Raw genomic sequence first — 18,241 nt, 5'->3', positions numbered from 1 at the left:
CCCGGGGACAGCCATTTCCGTGCCAGGGGACAGCTATTTCCGTGCCCGGGGACAGCCAGTTCCGTGCCAGGGGACAGCCAGTTCCGTGCCCGGAGACAGCCATTTCCGTGCCCGGGGACAGCCAGTTTCGTGCCAGGGGACAGCCAGTTTCGTGCCAGGGGACAGCCATTTCTGTGCCCGGGGACAGCCATTTCTGTGCCCGGGGACAGCCAGTTCCGTGCCCAGAGATAGCCATTTCCGTGCCTGGGGACAGCCAGTTTCGTGCCAGGGGACAGCCATTTCTGTGCCCGGGGAAAGCCATTTCTGTGCCCGGGGACAGCCAGTTCTATGCCCGGGGATAGCCAGTTCTATGCCTGGGGATAGCCAGTTATATGTCTTGGGATAGGCCACTTTTCAGGGCCCATCACTATGCGACAATGGGAGAGACACTGATACTACAAAGCAACCATAGCCCAAAGATAAAACGCAAAATGCAAATCAACAGAATAGAACAGAGAACCCAGAATTAGATCTACATGTTCCCTACAACCAACCATCTCTAATGAAGGCATCAGACACACATGCCAGAGTAAGGATAGAGTTGGGCATCCATATACCTAAGACTGGAACGAAGCTCTTTTCTCTCAGCCCATGATACACCATCAAACACCCAAGGGTACAACCTGAAACAGTAAACATACTAAAAAAATAGAGGAGCCATTTCAAGACAGCAGTGAGTTTTTAAACTAGAGCCACAAAACAACACAATAAAGGCAAAAATAGACTTACGGGGTTAAACTAAGACACCACTGTTTAGCAAGGTAACAGTTGGCAAGAAGAGACTCCTTGGCCTAAGCCAAACACAGGAAGACAAATACTGGAGGCTCCACTCATGTGGAAACGAAATTTGGTTTCATAGATGCAGAGAGAACAGAGGTGACTGGAGGCTAAGAGAGCGGGGGTTGGGTGGGGGAGTAGGGAGCTTTGCAGGACAGGTCCAGTTCCTCAGGAGTAGCAAGCTCTGACTACCTATGGCTCAGTCAGTGGCTGTTTGTCATGGCAACTCATCATGTCCTGTATCAAGAACCAGAAGAGATGACTTTAAAGGGTCTTAACACAAAAGAAGAGTAAACATTTAAGAAGACAGCAAGCTGAAGACCCCAGGGTGGTTATTACATATTGAATATTAAATCAGAACTCTGATTCTATACATAAGTGTATCATTATGTCAATTAAAAGAAAAGAAGAGGGGTCCGGGATTGACCCCTGTAGTCCACGTGGGCACTCCTGAAAATTATGCTCTCATCTCTACCTGTGTACTGTGGTGCAGGTGTGCCTGCACACACGTGTGTACATGTGTGTACAGATACACACACACACACACACACACACACACAAATGATAACAAAGTATTTTAAGAAGGGAATTAGGAGCAAAGTCTCAATAAGCCAATTTATAAGAAAGGTGCTGGAGTTGAGGCGATAGCCTAGCGCCACCTGCTGGTACAGAGCTTGTGGAGGATCAGAGGTGAGTTCCCGACGTCTACTTTGGATGTCCGGCTCCGGCTCACACCCACCAGTGACCCCAGCTCCAGGGAGCTGGCACCCTCTTCCAGCCTCAGTCACATGTGCGCTCATATGCACCACCCCAACCCCATACATGCACATAGTTAAAAAGTAAAATCTTTAAAAGATACCCAGAGTCCATGCTTTTGTTACTGCAATCATTTTCTGGTTAACACACTTACTCTTAAAAACTCCCAGAAACCCACGGGGCTGGTGTATAATGAGGAGTCTGGGGTCCTGACTTGTTAGGTAAATCTGTGACACACCATAGTCTGCGCGTCTCACATCCCCAGGACCTTTGCTTTCTAGGACTTACCTGGTTGCTGTCTCTTGGCTTGGGCACATCAGGACATCCTCTTTGAAGGCTCTCTCACCAGGCTGCTCTTAGACTCCCAAGCAGCTCTGTGCGGACTTGAGACATGGGTCTGCCTTAGTCTAGATCATTTTCATGTATCACACACTCTGTGCGGCTCTCGGCTCCACCCTCGGACTGACTCACTCCTTCAGTATGGCTCACCGAGTTTGATTTGATTAAATCTGGCAGCTGTCAAGCCTGCAGAACCTCCATAGCTTTGGAGGGAAGGTGCCGACCATCCATGTACAGCCTCTCTCCCATTCCTCTGCTTGTAGAGCAGACTGGCATTCGCTCTTCCTTTGCCAGAAGTAACCGGATTTAGTCACATAGATCTGGAAATCGGCTGCTCTTGGTTTAGCTGCAGCCAGTTGGTACTCTTGAGCCAGGGTGGCTCATCTGGGAGAGCGTGCAGCCTCCTACTAATGAGTATAATCCGCAGAGGTCGCCAGCGAAAGCAGCTAGCGCGCACACTCTCCCTCCTTGTGGCCTTGACAACACTGATTTCTCTTCCTACGCCTCACACCTTTATCTTCAGAATACAAATGATCACATGTTCCTCCCAGCCCATCTTCAGGGACACGGAGGAGCTGCATTGTCAATGGCTCCCTGTGGTCTAGGGACACGAGGGGGAGGGGCAGCACTGGTTCCCTGTCATCCCAGGATGCTGGTGTGTCCCTGGATTGCCTTGAGAGAATCTACAGATTTGTATTGTGTGGGCACTTCCTTTCCTGCTTCCTTCATCCAAACTTACCTAACACAACAGTCCACTATGGAATGAGGCATTTCTGTTTACAAGGACGCTCTGCTTGGCTGCGGGAGGAAGCTGGCTTGACTGGCTGCTCTTAGTAGTCAGTGATCTCACCGCACCTGTGCAATCGAGGCAGCAGAGGCTGCTTCAGAGAGCGAGCAGTTACAGCTATCTCGAGGACCTTACTATGCACCCATAGCAAGATGCTTACTTAGGTCGAGGGTGCTGGGGTTGCGGTGAGCTAATATCTGCCACCTGCTGATTGTCTGTCACCTGCCTGCTCCCAAGTAAGGTCCTTTGAGTCCAAAGATAAAACAAGGGCTATCACTGGCCATTGGTAGAGCCCATCCCTCTTTTTGTCTTGTAATTTTAATAAATAAATAAGGGGTATACGTGTGTGTGTGTGTGTGTGTGTGTGTGTGTGTGTGTGAGTGTATACACATGTGCAGGCCAGGGGTCAGTTCTGGTTGTCTTCATCAGTTGCTCCCACATAATTTTTGACAGAGGAAGTCCCATTAAACCTGGAGCTCACCATTAAGCTAGAGTAGATGGCTAGTAAGACCTGGGGATCTGCCTCCCCAGAGCTAGGATTACAGGTACATGCACTGTACCCAGCTCTTTATGTGGGTGTTGGGCTCTCAAACTCTTCATGCTTGAATGACATGTGCTTTGAAAATTTAGCCATTTTTCCAACCCTACCCCCCCCCCCATGAAATAAATAACACATCATAGGATTTGAGATTTAAGTCTTCCACTCATTCATGGCTACCATCCCTCCAATTTCCATCTGGGGCTACTGTAATGGTTTGGTTGAAAATGGCTCCCATAGGCTCATCTATTTGAATGTTTGGTTCCCAGTTACTGGAACTGTCCAAGGCCTTGTTGGAGGTGAGTCACTGGAGGTGGGCGTTGGGATTTCAAAAGCCCACCATCTTGCTCTCCACCACTCTGATAAGATGTAAGCTCTCACTCAGCTCCTTCTCCAGCGCCATGTCTGCCTGCCCACTGTCATGCTCCTAGCCATGATGATCATGGACTAACCCCAGAAACTGTAAGCCACTCCCCAGTTAAACATCGCCTTTCATAAGTTGACTTGGTCACTGTGACCCATCACAGCAGTAGAACAGTAATGAAGACAGTGAGCAATGAGACCAATCCCTTCATGTACACGCGAGACACTGGCCCTGCAGAAGTGACCACTCTGCATTGCAGGGCTCATAAGAACCCACCCTAGACACCAGCACAGTAGGCATGCTCCTTGCTCCTCTGTAGGGATTCATAAATACATCACTTGATGTCTATTCTACAACGTATTTACCCCATGCCTTATTTACTTATGGGTATCCAATAAGTAAATAGCTCTAATTGCTATTACATCAATACTTCAAGAATGGCTTCTCACTTGACTCACAGGATGTAAGTGAATGTATCTTCAGGATAAATTCCTAGGCACAGACACATGGTCTGAAAGGTTTACCCATGATTTACAGGTGACAGGAAATTTTATTCATGTGTGCTATCCCCATGTATGGCTCATGTGTGCTAGTTATCCCCATGTGTGGCTCATGTGTGTTAGTTATCCCCATGTATGGCTCATGTGTGTTAGTTATCCCCATGTGTGGCTCATGTGTGTTAGTTATCCCCATGTATGGCTCATGTGTGTTAGTTATCCCCATGTATGGCTCATGTGTGTTAGTTATCCTCATGTATGGCTCATGTGTGTTATCTCCATTTATGGCTCTGTTAGTAACTTGCCAGCATCTCTGTTGTACAATGTTTCACCTTTCTATCTTTGTTAATCTTTGAACATCAGTACAGCAATGTAACTTTAATTTATGTTTATCATAAAGAAGGCAAAAAAATCTGTTGAAGAGATATTTGAGAGGCTGGAGAGATGGCTCCTCTGTTAAAAGTTCTTGCTGTCTTGCAAGGAACCAGAAGTCTGGTTTCTAGAACTCACATCAGGTAGCTCAGGTTTCTAGAACTCACATCAGGTGGCTCAGGTTTCTAGAACTCACATCAGGTGGCTCATAACCACCTGGAACTTCAGCTCCAGGAGATCTGATGCTGAAGATCTTCCTTTGGCCTCCACAGATACCACACATACATATGACACACACACACACACACACACACACACACACACACACACACATTCAGGCAAACATTCATACACATAAATAAAATACACATAAGTCTTTTTTAAAAGGACAAAATATAATTATATATATATTCATGAAAATGCCACAACCTTGTTGCTTTGTGTGAAATAAGAAGCATTCAAATAAAAAAATGAAATAAAACAGTAGACAGAAAACCTGGGGATTCTGCACTCATCTCCAGGACCTGAGGAACCTGTCATAGTCCCTGCTAGGACAAGGGATGTAACACTCCAGTGTGGCTGATCTCAACTCTGGAACATATGTGTCTTAGCAGTTGCTGTTCAAGAACATGTATAGGGTTAGTTTGGATTAAGTCAACATCCTTGAACACACAGGGGTGATCCCGTCGCCAGGTGCAGGTCAGAGGTGGGGCTAGTACAGAAAGGCAGCTACTGATATATGCTCGGCCCCATTTGCTGCATCAGCAGAGGAAAGGCACACCCGTCCCTGTGTTCTCTAGTACAGAAAGGCAGCTACTGATATATGCTCGGCCCCATTTGCTGCATCAGCAGAGGAAAGGCACACCCGTCCCTGTGTTCTCTAGTACAGAAAGGCAGCTATTGATATGTGCTCGGCCCCATTTGCTGCATCAGCAGAGGAAAGGCACACCTGTCCCTGTGTTCTCTAGTACAGAAAGGCAGCTACTGATATGTGCTCGGCCCCATTTGCTGCATCAGCAGAGGAAAGGCACACCCGTCCCTGTGTTCTCTGAGGTGGAGACAGTAGTTCAAAAGGTATTTCATAGTTCACTTTTCAACCTATTCACAGATACACAGAACAGGAACAGAAAACCCATGCACAAGATGGGTCAAACACGACCCGCTTTAACAGAATGACACCTATAGCAACACACCGGCAGCCTCTGATAAAGGATTATAGTAAATAACAGATCACATTAAATTGTGAAATTTAATTGTTACGGTTACCAGAACCAGCGACGTTCTTTCTGCCAAACTCTTGGGCCCAGATGAGAGAGACCTGAGTATCTTGAAAAAGAATCAAAGGGCAGGAGGTCGGTGGTAGAGACCCCAAATCCTCTCTGTGCTCCTGGCTAGAAAGGCCCAAAGAAAGGCAGTAACCCAGGCATCCTCTTTTGAAATGAGATTCACGGCTCTGTGCAGAGGGTATTCCAGAGTGAAGGACTGGCACATAGCATTGCCAGGTTCTATTACTGGCTTCGGGAGGGAGGTGTTGCAGAGCTGTGAAATCTTAGACAAGCCAGCCAGGAAAAGCCCTGAGAAAACAGATGAGAAGCAGGGAGAGAGAAGCCACCGAAGCCACTTTAAGGCTCTGGGTTTGGTAAAGCTTTGTAGAGAAAATTCACATGGATTTTTACACTTATTTTTATTTTTCCACCTTTTTTGCTTTGCAAATTCAAGGCGCACAGGTTTGGAACAATCCCGGATGTGGTCTTCTGCTTCCTCAGCCACACTGACATGTCAATCACAAACTCAGATCGAATGGCAGGAGGAAAATGGGGCTGAGGAAGGTAAATCTGGAAGAGAACTTTGGGGAGTCTTTTCTGTATACACCTTCCAGGTAAAGAGAAGCTCAAGTATGACCAGGTTTGACTCAAACAAACACTAAAATACGGGGAACCAAGTGACGGACACAGCCCCACCCCTTGATATCTCTGGGACCACAGACGTCACCTTACTTCTGAGCACTCTGGCATGTTTGTGTCAACATCTGCCTGGGTTTTACAAACTTTTGTAACTTTAATTATTAATTTTTAGTTATAAAGTGCTTGTTTTTATTATGCACCGTGGGTACAGTGCCCACAGAGGCCAGATGAAGACAGCAGTTAGCTCTGGAGCTGGAGTTCTGGGTGGTGGTGGGAAGCTTGGCATGGGTGCTGGGAACCAAGCTAAGATCCTCTGCAAGAGCATCGAGCACATATTCACACATCCACAGAAAGATCACAATCCTGTGGACTGTATTGCATTAGGCAAAAGATGTGCAAAATATAAGGAATCCAGAATACCTGTGTCGCCTAAGAAATGGGTTCTTTCACACATGCAGGGCATAAAGAAAAACTCTGAAAAGACGCATGTCACCTCCTCATCTGGATGCAAATTCAAGGGCTGTGGCAAAAAAGGAAGGAACATAAAGTCCTTCCCATAAACCGTGAAGCCAGTGTATTTATGCTCAGATGTAAACCTTAGAATAGGCCACTGCCGATGTTTTCCTTGAAGGATGAAGGGTAACCCTGGACAGGAGCTGCTCTTTTACACTGTAAATCAGTCCTCACTCTAGGGGCAATGGCCTGGGCCAGAAGCAGCACCAGGGTGTCTACCCTCTTGGGTTGAATTCCTCCAAGTTCCTGAACTCACTGTCTACCCTCATCACCTGGGCATCAGTGGAGGAATTCAAATGCCCTGCTAGCACCCACTTTGAGCTCTTTAGAAAACAAGTCCTCGGGCTGGAGAGATGGCTCAGCGGTTCAGAAAACAAGTCCTCAGAAGAAGACTACCCTTGAGGATGGAGCCAGAACGCTTAGAGATCTGGGCTCTTCTGCTTTGGGGTGGTGAGGCTTGGACAGGCCCCCCCCCTACTTCTCCCCTCCCCCATTTTCCTCATTTGTAAAAGGGGTAAAGTATATCTGGTCACTCAGAGCAGTGCTCAGCAGAGCTGGTGCTCACTAACGGTACAGGTGACTTAGAAAAGTCACCCTTCCTCAGCTTCTTCTGGGGTGGTGGAGGGTGAGCTGGGAGCCTCCATGGCAACAGATGAGCTTTCTTCCCTCACCCCCTGGGTTCTTGGCAGGTCTACAGACACTAAAAATGAGCTGATCAGGAGGGTAAGAAGTGGGAGGCAGGCTGGGTGGAGTGTTTTCTTTATCCATACGGTAAACAGGGGCTTTGCCAAACTGTAGGAGTTCTGCCAAACCAGAGCTCGGAACACGCAGAGTTTTTTGTATAGCTGTCATTTTAACTGGCAAAGAACAGTTCATCTTTTCAAACAGTGGCTGCCTCTGTCCAGTGTCGCATTCTTGCTTGTCTTCCAGCTTTGCAGAATGGAGGCAAAGGCTGGGGAAGGCTGTGTGGTGGGACCTCACGTCCCCCCCCCCCCCCCCCCCCCCCCCCCCCCCCGCTGTCTCAGATAAGCTCACCTGGGGCTGGGCTGGCGGGCTGGCGTCCCTCTAAGCAGACTGCAGCTCCAGGCCCTGGAGGAATTCTAGACTGTGCTGGCCACTCCCTCATCCAGAGCATTCAGAGACCTTTTTAAAAATAATCTGCATTTCTTTTATCACTCAGATGAAGATTTTCAAAGGTGTGGGCCTGAAGTTACTTGAGAATCTTCCTAGCTCCTAGAGACCCACAGCCAGAGCCCCACACCCCCCAGGATTGACCCAGAGCCCTCTGACCATGCCCCCTGACCTCCAAGGAATCCCTATTAGTCAGAGACTCTGCACAGGCCATAGTAAAACAGATAGGATGGAAGGAAGGAAGGGAGGGAGAGAGGGAGGGAGGGAAGAAGGAAGGAAGGAAGGAAAGAAGGAAGGAAGGAAGGAAGGAAGGAAAAACACCCCCAAATATGCTGAATTTCCTTGATGAAATCTTTGAGTGTCTTGCTTTTTAGCACTAGGAAATAACATACAACACACTCATTAATGCGCACTTCAGACACTCCCCCAAGGTCCAAAACAAAATGGAGTGAAAGGCCCGTGTGATGTCCCTTGGTGTACACCATGAGGGAGTGACTGCTCTTAAAGTTGTCAAGTTCAAATAGATTGGCAGGGTTCTCACATATTCACACACATCCTGCCTTCAGGGCCTACTGTGGGGTAGTAATCTGTGCAGACAACCTGGTCCAGGTTGAGCAAGAACTCTGGAACCCTAGAGACCGGGTGTGGTCATTTCTGCCTGCATGGGACGGAAGGTATTCAACCGCACCTCCTGAGCCCCTGGCTCCTGTTGCAGTCACAGCTCCCACAGCCCCCCACAGCACCCCCACAGGAGAGGTGTGTGATGGCACATGGTCACATGTAGCCTCTTATATGCAAATAAGGACTCCCCAAGCTCTCAGCCCAAACCAATGAGAAGTACCTGCTGTCGAAATCTGAATCACTCCCAAAACTGTATATAAACCCTATCCAGGGAATTAAAGGGGTTCGAGAACTACTGAGCCTTTTGTTCTAAGAGCTGTAACACTTGGGGAAAGGTCTGCTCTCCGCAATGCCGCCTGAAGCCGCGCTGCACTCCTCACTGGTCAGCCCGACCTGACTCAGTGCAGGGCAGCACACAGCAACGGAGTGACCTGGAAGGCATGACAGAGATGGGGTGAAGCCAACTGCAGCAGCAGAAGCGGCTTCCCTCCCTGCCCGTGCTTGCTTCCCTTCTGCGGAACTCTCACACCGGGCCGGGCCGGGCCGGGCCAGAGATCTCCGTGAAAGCCTCTGGTACACAGGCCCACAGCCTGCCTGTACTTTTAAAGAAGAGCCTATAGACGATTATTCTGAATAACTAGAGGCAACCCTTCACACACAAGCTGTCTCCAAAGCCACTGCAGAGCAGTGACGCCTGTGTGCTGCAAACAGCCTCTTCCTTTGGCACCAATGTGCGAGAGCATTGTAGCCGCACTCCCAACGTCCCAAGTCTCTGACTGGCTCTTCTGTGGGGACTGTTGATCACCTACACTGGGTGGCTTACGGATGCCTGTAACTCCAGATCTGAAGGGCTCTAGTAGGCCTGAGCTGAGCCGTCAAACATGGCTCTCTGGCAGGCCTTGCTAAACTGTTCTCTATCTGGGACAGGTAGACCTTTGTTCCTATCTCCCCAAGGTCAGTGTCACGGGACACCCTCACGCATCCTTAGGTCAAGCACTTCCCCGTAGGCCTTTTTTACCCACCATGCATTGCTCCCCAGTGCTTTGCTTACCCGCAGGTTCCTAAGTGCCCAGTGCTAGTGCAGTCTCTGAATTACACACAGGGAGGAACCTTTGTTGCTTTTATGGCCATTGTGAGAGCCATTCACACCCAAGGCAGGCCTGCAGGGCACCCTTAGGGCAGGATAGCTTTCCTGGTGTAGGGGTGCAGCCCACATACAGGGCTCTTGCTCCTCTTCCCAGAGGAGAAACTAAAAAGTGTTCTCTGCTGTTCAGTGTGGATTCTGAGAGCTTTATGTGGTCCAGAATGGACTCAGCATCACCTTTTGAGTTTGCCTCTGCTGTACTCCACAGCCCTCATGCTGGTCTGTGCCTCCTCCAAATGAGGTCATTCAAGGACCTAAGTGAGAGCCACCCGCTGTTCTCCCTGTCCTTTGCTTTGTAGAAGCCCTGAGGATTTAAAGGCCGCTCTCCCAACATGAGGCAGCTATGAGACACTGGCTAGTCCCTTCTTATGCTGGGGAGGCAAACCTTTGCTCTCATCCTCTCATCCTCTTTTTAAAAGTTCATTTTTACTTAACGTATATTTGCCTGAGTGTACATTAAGTACATCACGTGTGTGCAGAAACCCTTGGAGGTCAGAAGGGGTCAGATCCCCCTGACTCTGGAGCCACAGGCAGTGGCATAGGGGAATCAAACTTGGGTTCTGTGGAAGAGCAGTAAGTGTTCTTATAACTACGCATCTATCTCTCTCGTCCCAGATTATTTTATCTTTTATGTTTATTTTATTTTTATTTATGCATCTCTCTCTCCCTCTTTCTCTCTCTTTGTGTGTGCGTGTGTGCTCGCACACATCAGAGGCCAGGAGAGGGTGTTACAGAGCTGCCTCTCTCTCTCTCTCTCTTTCTGTGTGTGTATGTGTGTGTGTGTGTGTGTGCTTGCTCGCATCTCCTGCAGAGGCCAGAAGAGGGTGTCACAGTGCTGCCTCCCACCCCGTGTGTGTGTGTGTGTGTGTGTAGAAAAGAGGGTGTCACAGAACTGCCCCCTCTCTTTCTCTCTCCCTCTCTCCCTCTCTCTCTCTCTGTATGTGTGTGTGTAGAGAAGAGGGTGTCACAGAGCTGCCCCCCCGTGTGTGTGTAGAGAAGAGGGTGTCACAGAGATGCCCCCCTGTGTGTGTGTTTGTGTGTAGAGAAGAGGATATCACAGAGCTGCCCCCCCCCGTGTGTGTGTGTGTGGAGAAGAGGGTGTCACAGAGCTGCCCCCCCACTCTCTCTCTCTCTCTCTCTCTCTCTCTCTCTCTGTGTGTGTTGAGAAGAGGGTGTCACAGAGATGCCCCCCCGTGTGTGTGTTTGTGTGTAGAGAAGAGGATATCACAGAGCTGCCCCCCCCGTGTGTGTGTGTGGAGAAGAGGGTGTCACAGAGCTGCCTCCCTACTCTCTCTCTCTCTCTCTCTCTCTCTCTCTCTCTCTGTGTGTGTGTGTGTTTGTGTGTAGAGAAGAGGATATCACAGAGCTGCCCAACTTTGGTGCTAGAGGCTGAGCTCAGGCCCTCTGCAAGAGCAGTACATGATTTTTAACCCCAGCCACATGACCTGTTTTAAGCACAGGCTCTATGAGCCCTTTTGAGAGAAGTGTGAATGTTGCATATATGCTTCCCTCCTCTCAGCTTTTCAGCTTTATTAAAGTATAACTGGAAAATAAAACTGTATATATTTAAAATGTGTAAAGTGATGACCTGACCCTCATATGTACTAGGAATCAATATATCCTGTATCTCACAGTTACTTTTATTATTATTATTATTATTATTATTATTATTATTATTATTATTTTGGTGAAAATGCTTATTATACACCCTCTTTAAAAATCAAGTATAATATACCATATTATTGATAATCTCACCAAAGCACATTTCTGATTTATCTTATCTTATAACTGAAAGTTATCTTATAACTGAATTTATCTTATAACTGAAAGTTTATACCCTTTAACCACGCCCCCCCATTGTTCCAGCCCGACAAGTCCATACATCTCTCTCTATTTCTATATTTGTTCTCATTAAAATTTTTATGCATATGTGAGTCTGATATATGTGTATAAGGCATACAAGCACATGTATGTGTAGGAGCATACCCTGTGCATGTGAATGGATGCAGAGAAGGTCCGTGGGTATTGGGGCCCAAAAGCCCCTGGCATCTCAGTCTCCATCTTGTCCCTGGGCCATCATCTATAAACTAACACTCTTTTGTCTCTTCCACTCTCTCTGCAATTGACTTGGGACATTTTCCGATAGGGGACTCTCTGGACACCTTACAATGAGGACCTTCCTTCTTGGACTTTTCACAATGAAGACATTCTTTTCCGGATATTTTATGGATGTGGACATTCCAGTTATGCTGATGTGTAACAATAATGTGGGTTTGGCCCGTGCACCTGGGCAAATACCTTTGTGGTCTGGAGTTTTAAATAGCCCCTTTCCCTAGAGTAAATTGAGACTTGATCAGAATATTTTGTCTTGTCTCCTTCCTTTGCATCTCCTGTTCCCAAATTTGTCGTTGCAGTTTTCTCTTCTCAAGAACCCATTTGTTAAAGTCCTGCAGGTCGGGGCAAGTGGGAGTCCTGCTCTATCACCCCCTGCTGTCATCCCCTGGGGCAGGTTCTCTCTCTGAACCTGGAACTGGGCTAGCAACCAGCAAGTCCAACATCCCTTCTGTTTCTGCATCGCATATTACGAGGATTCCTTTCAGGCAGGCACAGCTACACCCGGCATTACATGGATTCGAACTCAAACCCTCACACTTTTACAGGAAGTACTCGCATCCACTGACTCCCCTCCCCCTCCCCCAGCCCTTTTCTCACTTAAAAAAAGTATCTGCATGTAAGTGAGCCCCACACTGAGCAGCTCATCTCTGTCAGACCCTCTGTGCACCCAGGAGCATTTGTTCACAGTTCTAGCCAGCTCCTCATCTGTTGTCTCTGAGGTGTCTGCCCTCCTACGGTGATCTGCAGATTCACACCCCCACCCCCACCCCAAACACACAGAGGCTGGTTTTGTACCAGAAGATAGGCTAAAATGTTCCGGGAAATTGGAAACCCAGAGACCTGAGGACGTCAAGGCAATTTTGAAAGAGATGAACAAAAGCTGGGGCCATGGCTTACTCCCTTGGCATTCATGTGTCTGATATCCATATGACACTGTCACAAAGCTCAGCAAACAGACCCAGGGAACAGAACAGCGGACACAGAAACAGACCCACAGGTCCACATCACCCAGACAGGAAATGAATATCAGTGACACAAAGTTGGAACAACCTGTTGTCCACATTAAATACAATTGATGTTCCAGGAAGGGAACATTCAGGCCAGAGGCAGGGCAGCTCCTAGGGAGCTGTTAACATTCTGTGCAGCAGAGTCCTACCTCAGGTCTGTTGGTGTCGGTGTGGTTAAAGGGATTATACTACTGTCAAGTGACCGAGGGAGTGATATCATCTATACTAGTGGTTCTTAGCCTTCTTAATGCTGGGACCCTTTCATATAGTTCCTTATGTTGTAGTGACCCCCAACCATAAAATTATCTGTACTTCGTAACTGTGATTCTGTTACTTTTAATAAATTATGAACATCTGGTATTGGACCTCTGAGGAGGTCGCGACCCACAGGTTGAGAACCCCCTTCTAAAAGGTCACCTGCTACATAGGACCTTTCAAATCCATTCATGTCTACTGAGGAACATCAATGGAAAGATTCCATCCATTTCACTCTTCTTCCTGGGTTGAAGAGTCACTGTTAGGTTCCTAAATCTTGTCTCTTCCTCTCCTAAGAGTTTATATTACTTGCCTTCCACTCCTGGGTTGGAGATCTGAGGTACAAGAAAATGAGATAAAGCAGGAACAAAGTGGGGAATCCGGAGCAGGGATCCGTTTTGAGGTCTCTGAGAACTGCTCACTTTCCTAGGGAAAACCGGATCATGGTGTGATGAACGCTCCAACCCGCCATGTCTCCCTCAGAACAGCCCAGGTGTCTCGTAAAGCCATGCTCTGCTCTCCAGGGGTAGTGGGGGGTGCGTGTTCTGCAGGCACTGATGTGAGAGGTGTGGGGATGAAGGAAGGCCCGTGGAAGGCCTATCCACCTGAGATAAAGATCTACAATTCTGCAGTGTCTGGGGCTTGCAGCCACAAAACTGCTGAAGCAACATTCTGAAGCAGCATGTCCAGTCACCACATGGTGTGCTTCATCCTCTCTAGAGAAAGCTCATGATCAGGACAGCTAACAGAAGAAGGTGGACAGGACTAACATAGCCGGCCACCTCCTGGCACTGGCTGGCGGCTGCCCCAGTTAGCTAATGAGCTGCCATCTCCTCCTGTGTCTGGCCCCATGCTGTGACAGCTATCTTCAGCTGGATCACCCTGGAGACAGACCTCTGGGCGTGTCAGAGTGGGAATTTTAGACTGGGCTAAGTAAAATGGAAAGACTGGTCCTACGTGTGGGTGGCTCCCCGCCCCCCATGGATTGGGGTCCTGTTTGAATAAAGAGAAAGCCAGCTAGGCACCAGCATTCATCTCTCTCTGAGTCCTGCTGGCCAACTAGAGCTCTCGCAGCTGAGGGCTTCTGGGAGACAGGAACACTTGTCAATTGCTTTAACCAGTCCACTGTGGAGAATTCTTTGCTATGTCAGGTTAGCTAGCATTCCCAATGACAGAGGCAATTTGAGGTATATGCAGCGTCTCCTCTCTGTATAGTTAACTGACATGCTCATATCTCTAAGGCCTTATTGTCTGTCTGTCTGTCTCTCTGCGTCCTTCCTTTTCTCCCCGCTTCCACATAAGGCTAAGCTCACTTATGTTCTCACTAAAAGCATCCAAGGGTTCTGTTTTATAGAAATATAGTGTTCATACTGGGGTGAGTTGGTATGTGTTTCTGAATCTATTTGAATGATGGGCTTCTTACTAAATTATAACTTAGTTCAAGCATAAATGGGATTTAAAAAAAGCATGATTTCATGTCTGAGGTACTTAAAGTTGTCAGAATTCAGAGACAGACAGACAGACAGACACACACACACACACACACACACACACACACACACACACAGAGCAAGAACAAGCGAGCGAGCAGCAGCAGGGTGGCTGCCTGTGGCTGGCAAAGGGAGGAGCATGCAGTGACTGTCTAACCTGGGCAGAGGGCAGCCTGCTGTGCAGACACATTTCTGTAGATGGTGGGTGACCTCTGATCTGTGCTGTGAGCATGGTCAACCCTGATGAAACACGTGCTGTGAGAAGGCCAAAGAGGCAAGCTCTACTTTACATGTATTTTAGAGAGTATATAAAAATGTATTTAGCAGATTTGGTCAAGAAGAGAAACACATGGGTAGCCCCAAAACATGCAGTGGCTTTTGCCCCTTGAAAGAAGTCATGTTATTTTTCAGACAATCATTGCTTTCATGGGCTCTGGCTACCTGCATATCCATTGGCTCTCATGGGCTCTGGCTACCTGCATATTCACTGGCTCTCATGGGTACTAGCTACCTGCATATTCATTCACTGGCTCTCATGGGCTCTGGCTACCTGCATATTCATTGGCTCTCATGGGCTCTGGCTACCTGCATATCCACTGGCTCTCATGGGCTCTGGCTACCTGCATATCCAGTTTTAGAAAGACACTTTCCTGAGTGGTATTCAGACACTGGATGGAGAGGCTGCTGTGGAGGTGTGTTATATTGTGATTTGCTTTTACACAATCAGAGGGCAGGGCTAAACCTGAGTCTGGCAGACAATGATAACATTTTAAACACGAGCATTCACAAGGTACAACACACTTGCAGCCACCCAGACGGCACTCAGTGTAAATAAACACCCCGCTCTGCCGCTGTTAATGCAAGCCCTCCAGTACTCTCCACGGGATCCTTTACAAACCGCTGGCTAAAACATTAATGAAGCAGCAGCTGTGGATCTACAACTACTTCACCAGCACTCAGGCTGCACTCTCGTCTACTTCCTCGGTGAATCATCACCCGAGGGGGCTGGAGAGCTTTCCTTTCCAGCTTATCACTTTAAGCTGCACCCTCAGCCGGTGAGTATTTGAGTCCATCTCACATCACCGGATGGTTGTGGGAGGATGGAAGATAGGAACACAGTATTTTGTATAGAATTGCTATCTGGCTTTCAAGGCTACATAGTCTTTGCTGGGTGAACACTGTATACAATGTGTCCCCAACAGTTACCCAACAGGAAGGGTCGTCTCAGCTTCTCAAGGAGACACTTTTAAGGAAACCAGAGGAAAATATCTAAAACCCTCAAAATACTTAGCTCTCCTAAAACAAAGCACTCTTTCTTTGTGTGTGTTGGGAGTGGGGGCAGAGGTTGACTTCCTCATTTGCTCTCCATTTTGTATTTTGTGACAAGGTTCCTCTGGCCTAAGGCTGAGTTGACTGGTCTTTGAGTCCCAGGTGTCCTCCTGTCTCTGCCTCCCTGTACAGGAATTAAGAATGTGCACCACTATGTCTGACTTTCTGCTCTTAACATGGGGTCCGGCTCATGCCTTCTTTAGCAACTGAGCCATGTCTTCAGGTCTTTCACACTTTCTTCTATGTAGTGAGAAGGTGTCACACAAGAGGGCAGGACACTGGTCAGCTGGTGTGGAAGGTGATGTTCATCACTGGGGGCAGAATAAGTACATGTGATTCTGCAAGAAAATGTAACATTACCTAAAAAGCAAAAATAGATACAGGCTGGGATTGAAGATTTTTTCGTTATGTTTTTGTTTTTTCGAGATAGGGTTTCTCTGTGTAACCCTGGCTGTCCTGGAACTCACTCTGTAGACCAGGCTGGCCTCAAACTCAGAAATCTGCCTGCCTCTGCCTCCCAAGTGCTGGGATTAAAGGCGTGTGCCACTACTGCCTGGCAGGACTGAAGTTTTAATCCTAGAGTCCTTCAGACAACAGCCAGAGTCCAAAGGACACCTCCAAGAAAAGATGTGTGAGGCAGCGTCCACAGGTGCACGGAGCAGCGTCTGCAGGTGCACACAGCAGTGTCTGCAGGTGCATGGAGCAGCATCTGCAGGTGCATGGAGCAGCGTCTGCAGGTGAATGGAGCAGTGTCTGCAGGTGCACGGAGCAGTGTCTGCAGGTGCATGGAGCAGCGTCTGCAGGTGCACGGAGCAGCGTCTGCAGGTGAATGGAGCAGCGTCTGCAGGTGCACGGAGCAGCGTCTGCAGGTGCACGCAGCAGCGTCTGCAGGTGCATGGAGCAGCGTCTGCAGGTGCACGCAGCAGCGTCTGCAGGTGCATAGAGCAGCGTCTGCAGGTGCACGGAGCAGCGTCCTCAGGTGCACAGAGCAGTGTCTGCAGGTACATGGAGCAGCGTCTGCAGGTGCATGGAGCAGCATCTGCAGGTGCATGGAGCAGCATCTGCAGGTGAATGGAGCAGTGTCTGCAGGTGCATGAGCAGTGTCTGCAGGTGCATGAGCAGCATCTGCAGGTGCATGGAGCAGCGTCTGCAGGTGAATGGAGCAGTGTCTGCAGGTGCATGAGCAGCATCTGCAGGTGCACGCAGCAGTGTCTGCAGGTGCACGAAGCAGCGTCTGCATACAGACGCAGCAGCGTCTGCAGGTGCACGGAGCAGCGTCTGCAGGTGCATGAGCAGCATCTGCAGGTGCACGCAGCAGTGTCTGCAGGTGCACGGAGCAGCGTCTGCAGGTGCATGCAGCAGTGTCTGCAGGTGCATGGAGCAGCATCTGCAGGTGCACGCAGCAGTGTCTGCAGGTGCATGGAGCAGCGTCTGCAGGTGCATGGAGCAGTGTCTGCAGGTGCATGGAGCAGCATCTGCAGGTGCATGGAGCAGCGTCTGCAGGTGCATGGAGCAGCGTCTGCAGGTGCATGGAGCAGCGTCTGCAGGTGCATGGAGCAGCATCTGCAGGTGCACAGAAAGCCAGAAAAGAAACATGTTTGAAATCATGAAAATGGGATAATAAACTGATGCAGTATCATGAAAGACTTCACAAGGTGCTGCAAAACTATGGATGTTTCAGAGGTATGGGCATAAAAATCGATAAACTTAAGCAAAATGTGGTAAAAAGTGAATGTGACCATGTTGACCACCATCCAAGGCTCTGGTCTTCTGCTGAAGCTGGAGTTCACTTGCAAAGCTAGCTGCCGAGCAAGCCCTAGGCTTCCATTTGTTTCCACGATGTACTGCATCCCCCAAGTTCTTGGGTTGCAGACTCACACCATTATGCCTGGATTTTTTTTTTTTAAATGTGGATGCTTGTGAACCCAGATCTCCAAGCTTTCGCGGCGAGCATTTATACACAGAGTCATCTTGCAGCCTCTCTGTCTTTTTCCATATCAGCATTCTGAGGAGTTAACACATTTTATTCTGTACAGTACCTTTCAACCTGTTCATCAAGATTACACTTCCTGGGGAACTTGGGTAGGGAGATTGTCGGAGGGGTGCATGGACAGAACATCACGTTGACTTCTAAGGCTGTTTCGCCTCCAGTACTAACGTCTACCGGGGGCCATCTACCGAGAGCCGTCTACCGGGGCCGTCTACCAGGGGCCATCTACCGGGAGCCGTCTACCGGGGGCCGTCTACCGGGGGCCGTCTACCA

At 48.6% G+C, this 18,241-nt stretch overlaps 1 protein-coding gene across 4 annotated transcripts in view; it reads right to left on the bottom strand.

Moving 5' to 3' along the window:
* Myrip (myosin VIIA and Rab interacting protein) overlaps positions 1 to 18,241 on the bottom strand; it is a 194,785-nt gene that overhangs the window by 69,268 nt on the left and 107,276 nt on the right. Inside the window, exon 1 of one of the 4 annotated variants that reach the window (XM_031343478.1) lies at positions 1,861 to 2,346. The exons of the other annotated variants lie outside the window; for them this stretch is intronic. Within the exon in view, the coding sequence (XP_031199338.1) occupies positions 1,861 to 1,889 (29 nt within the window). The 5' untranslated portion in view covers positions 1,890 to 2,346. Of the gene's footprint in view, positions 1 to 1,860; positions 2,347 to 18,241 lie in introns of those variants that run through there. 4 annotated transcript variants of the gene reach the window in all.

Source organism: Mastomys coucha, unplaced genomic scaffold (genome assembly GCF_008632895.1).
Source record: "Mastomys coucha isolate ucsf_1 unplaced genomic scaffold, UCSF_Mcou_1 pScaffold23, whole genome shotgun sequence".
NCBI lineage: Eukaryota > Metazoa > Chordata > Mammalia > Rodentia > Muridae > Mastomys > Mastomys coucha.
This window is presented reverse-complemented; position numbering and strand designations above follow the sequence as displayed.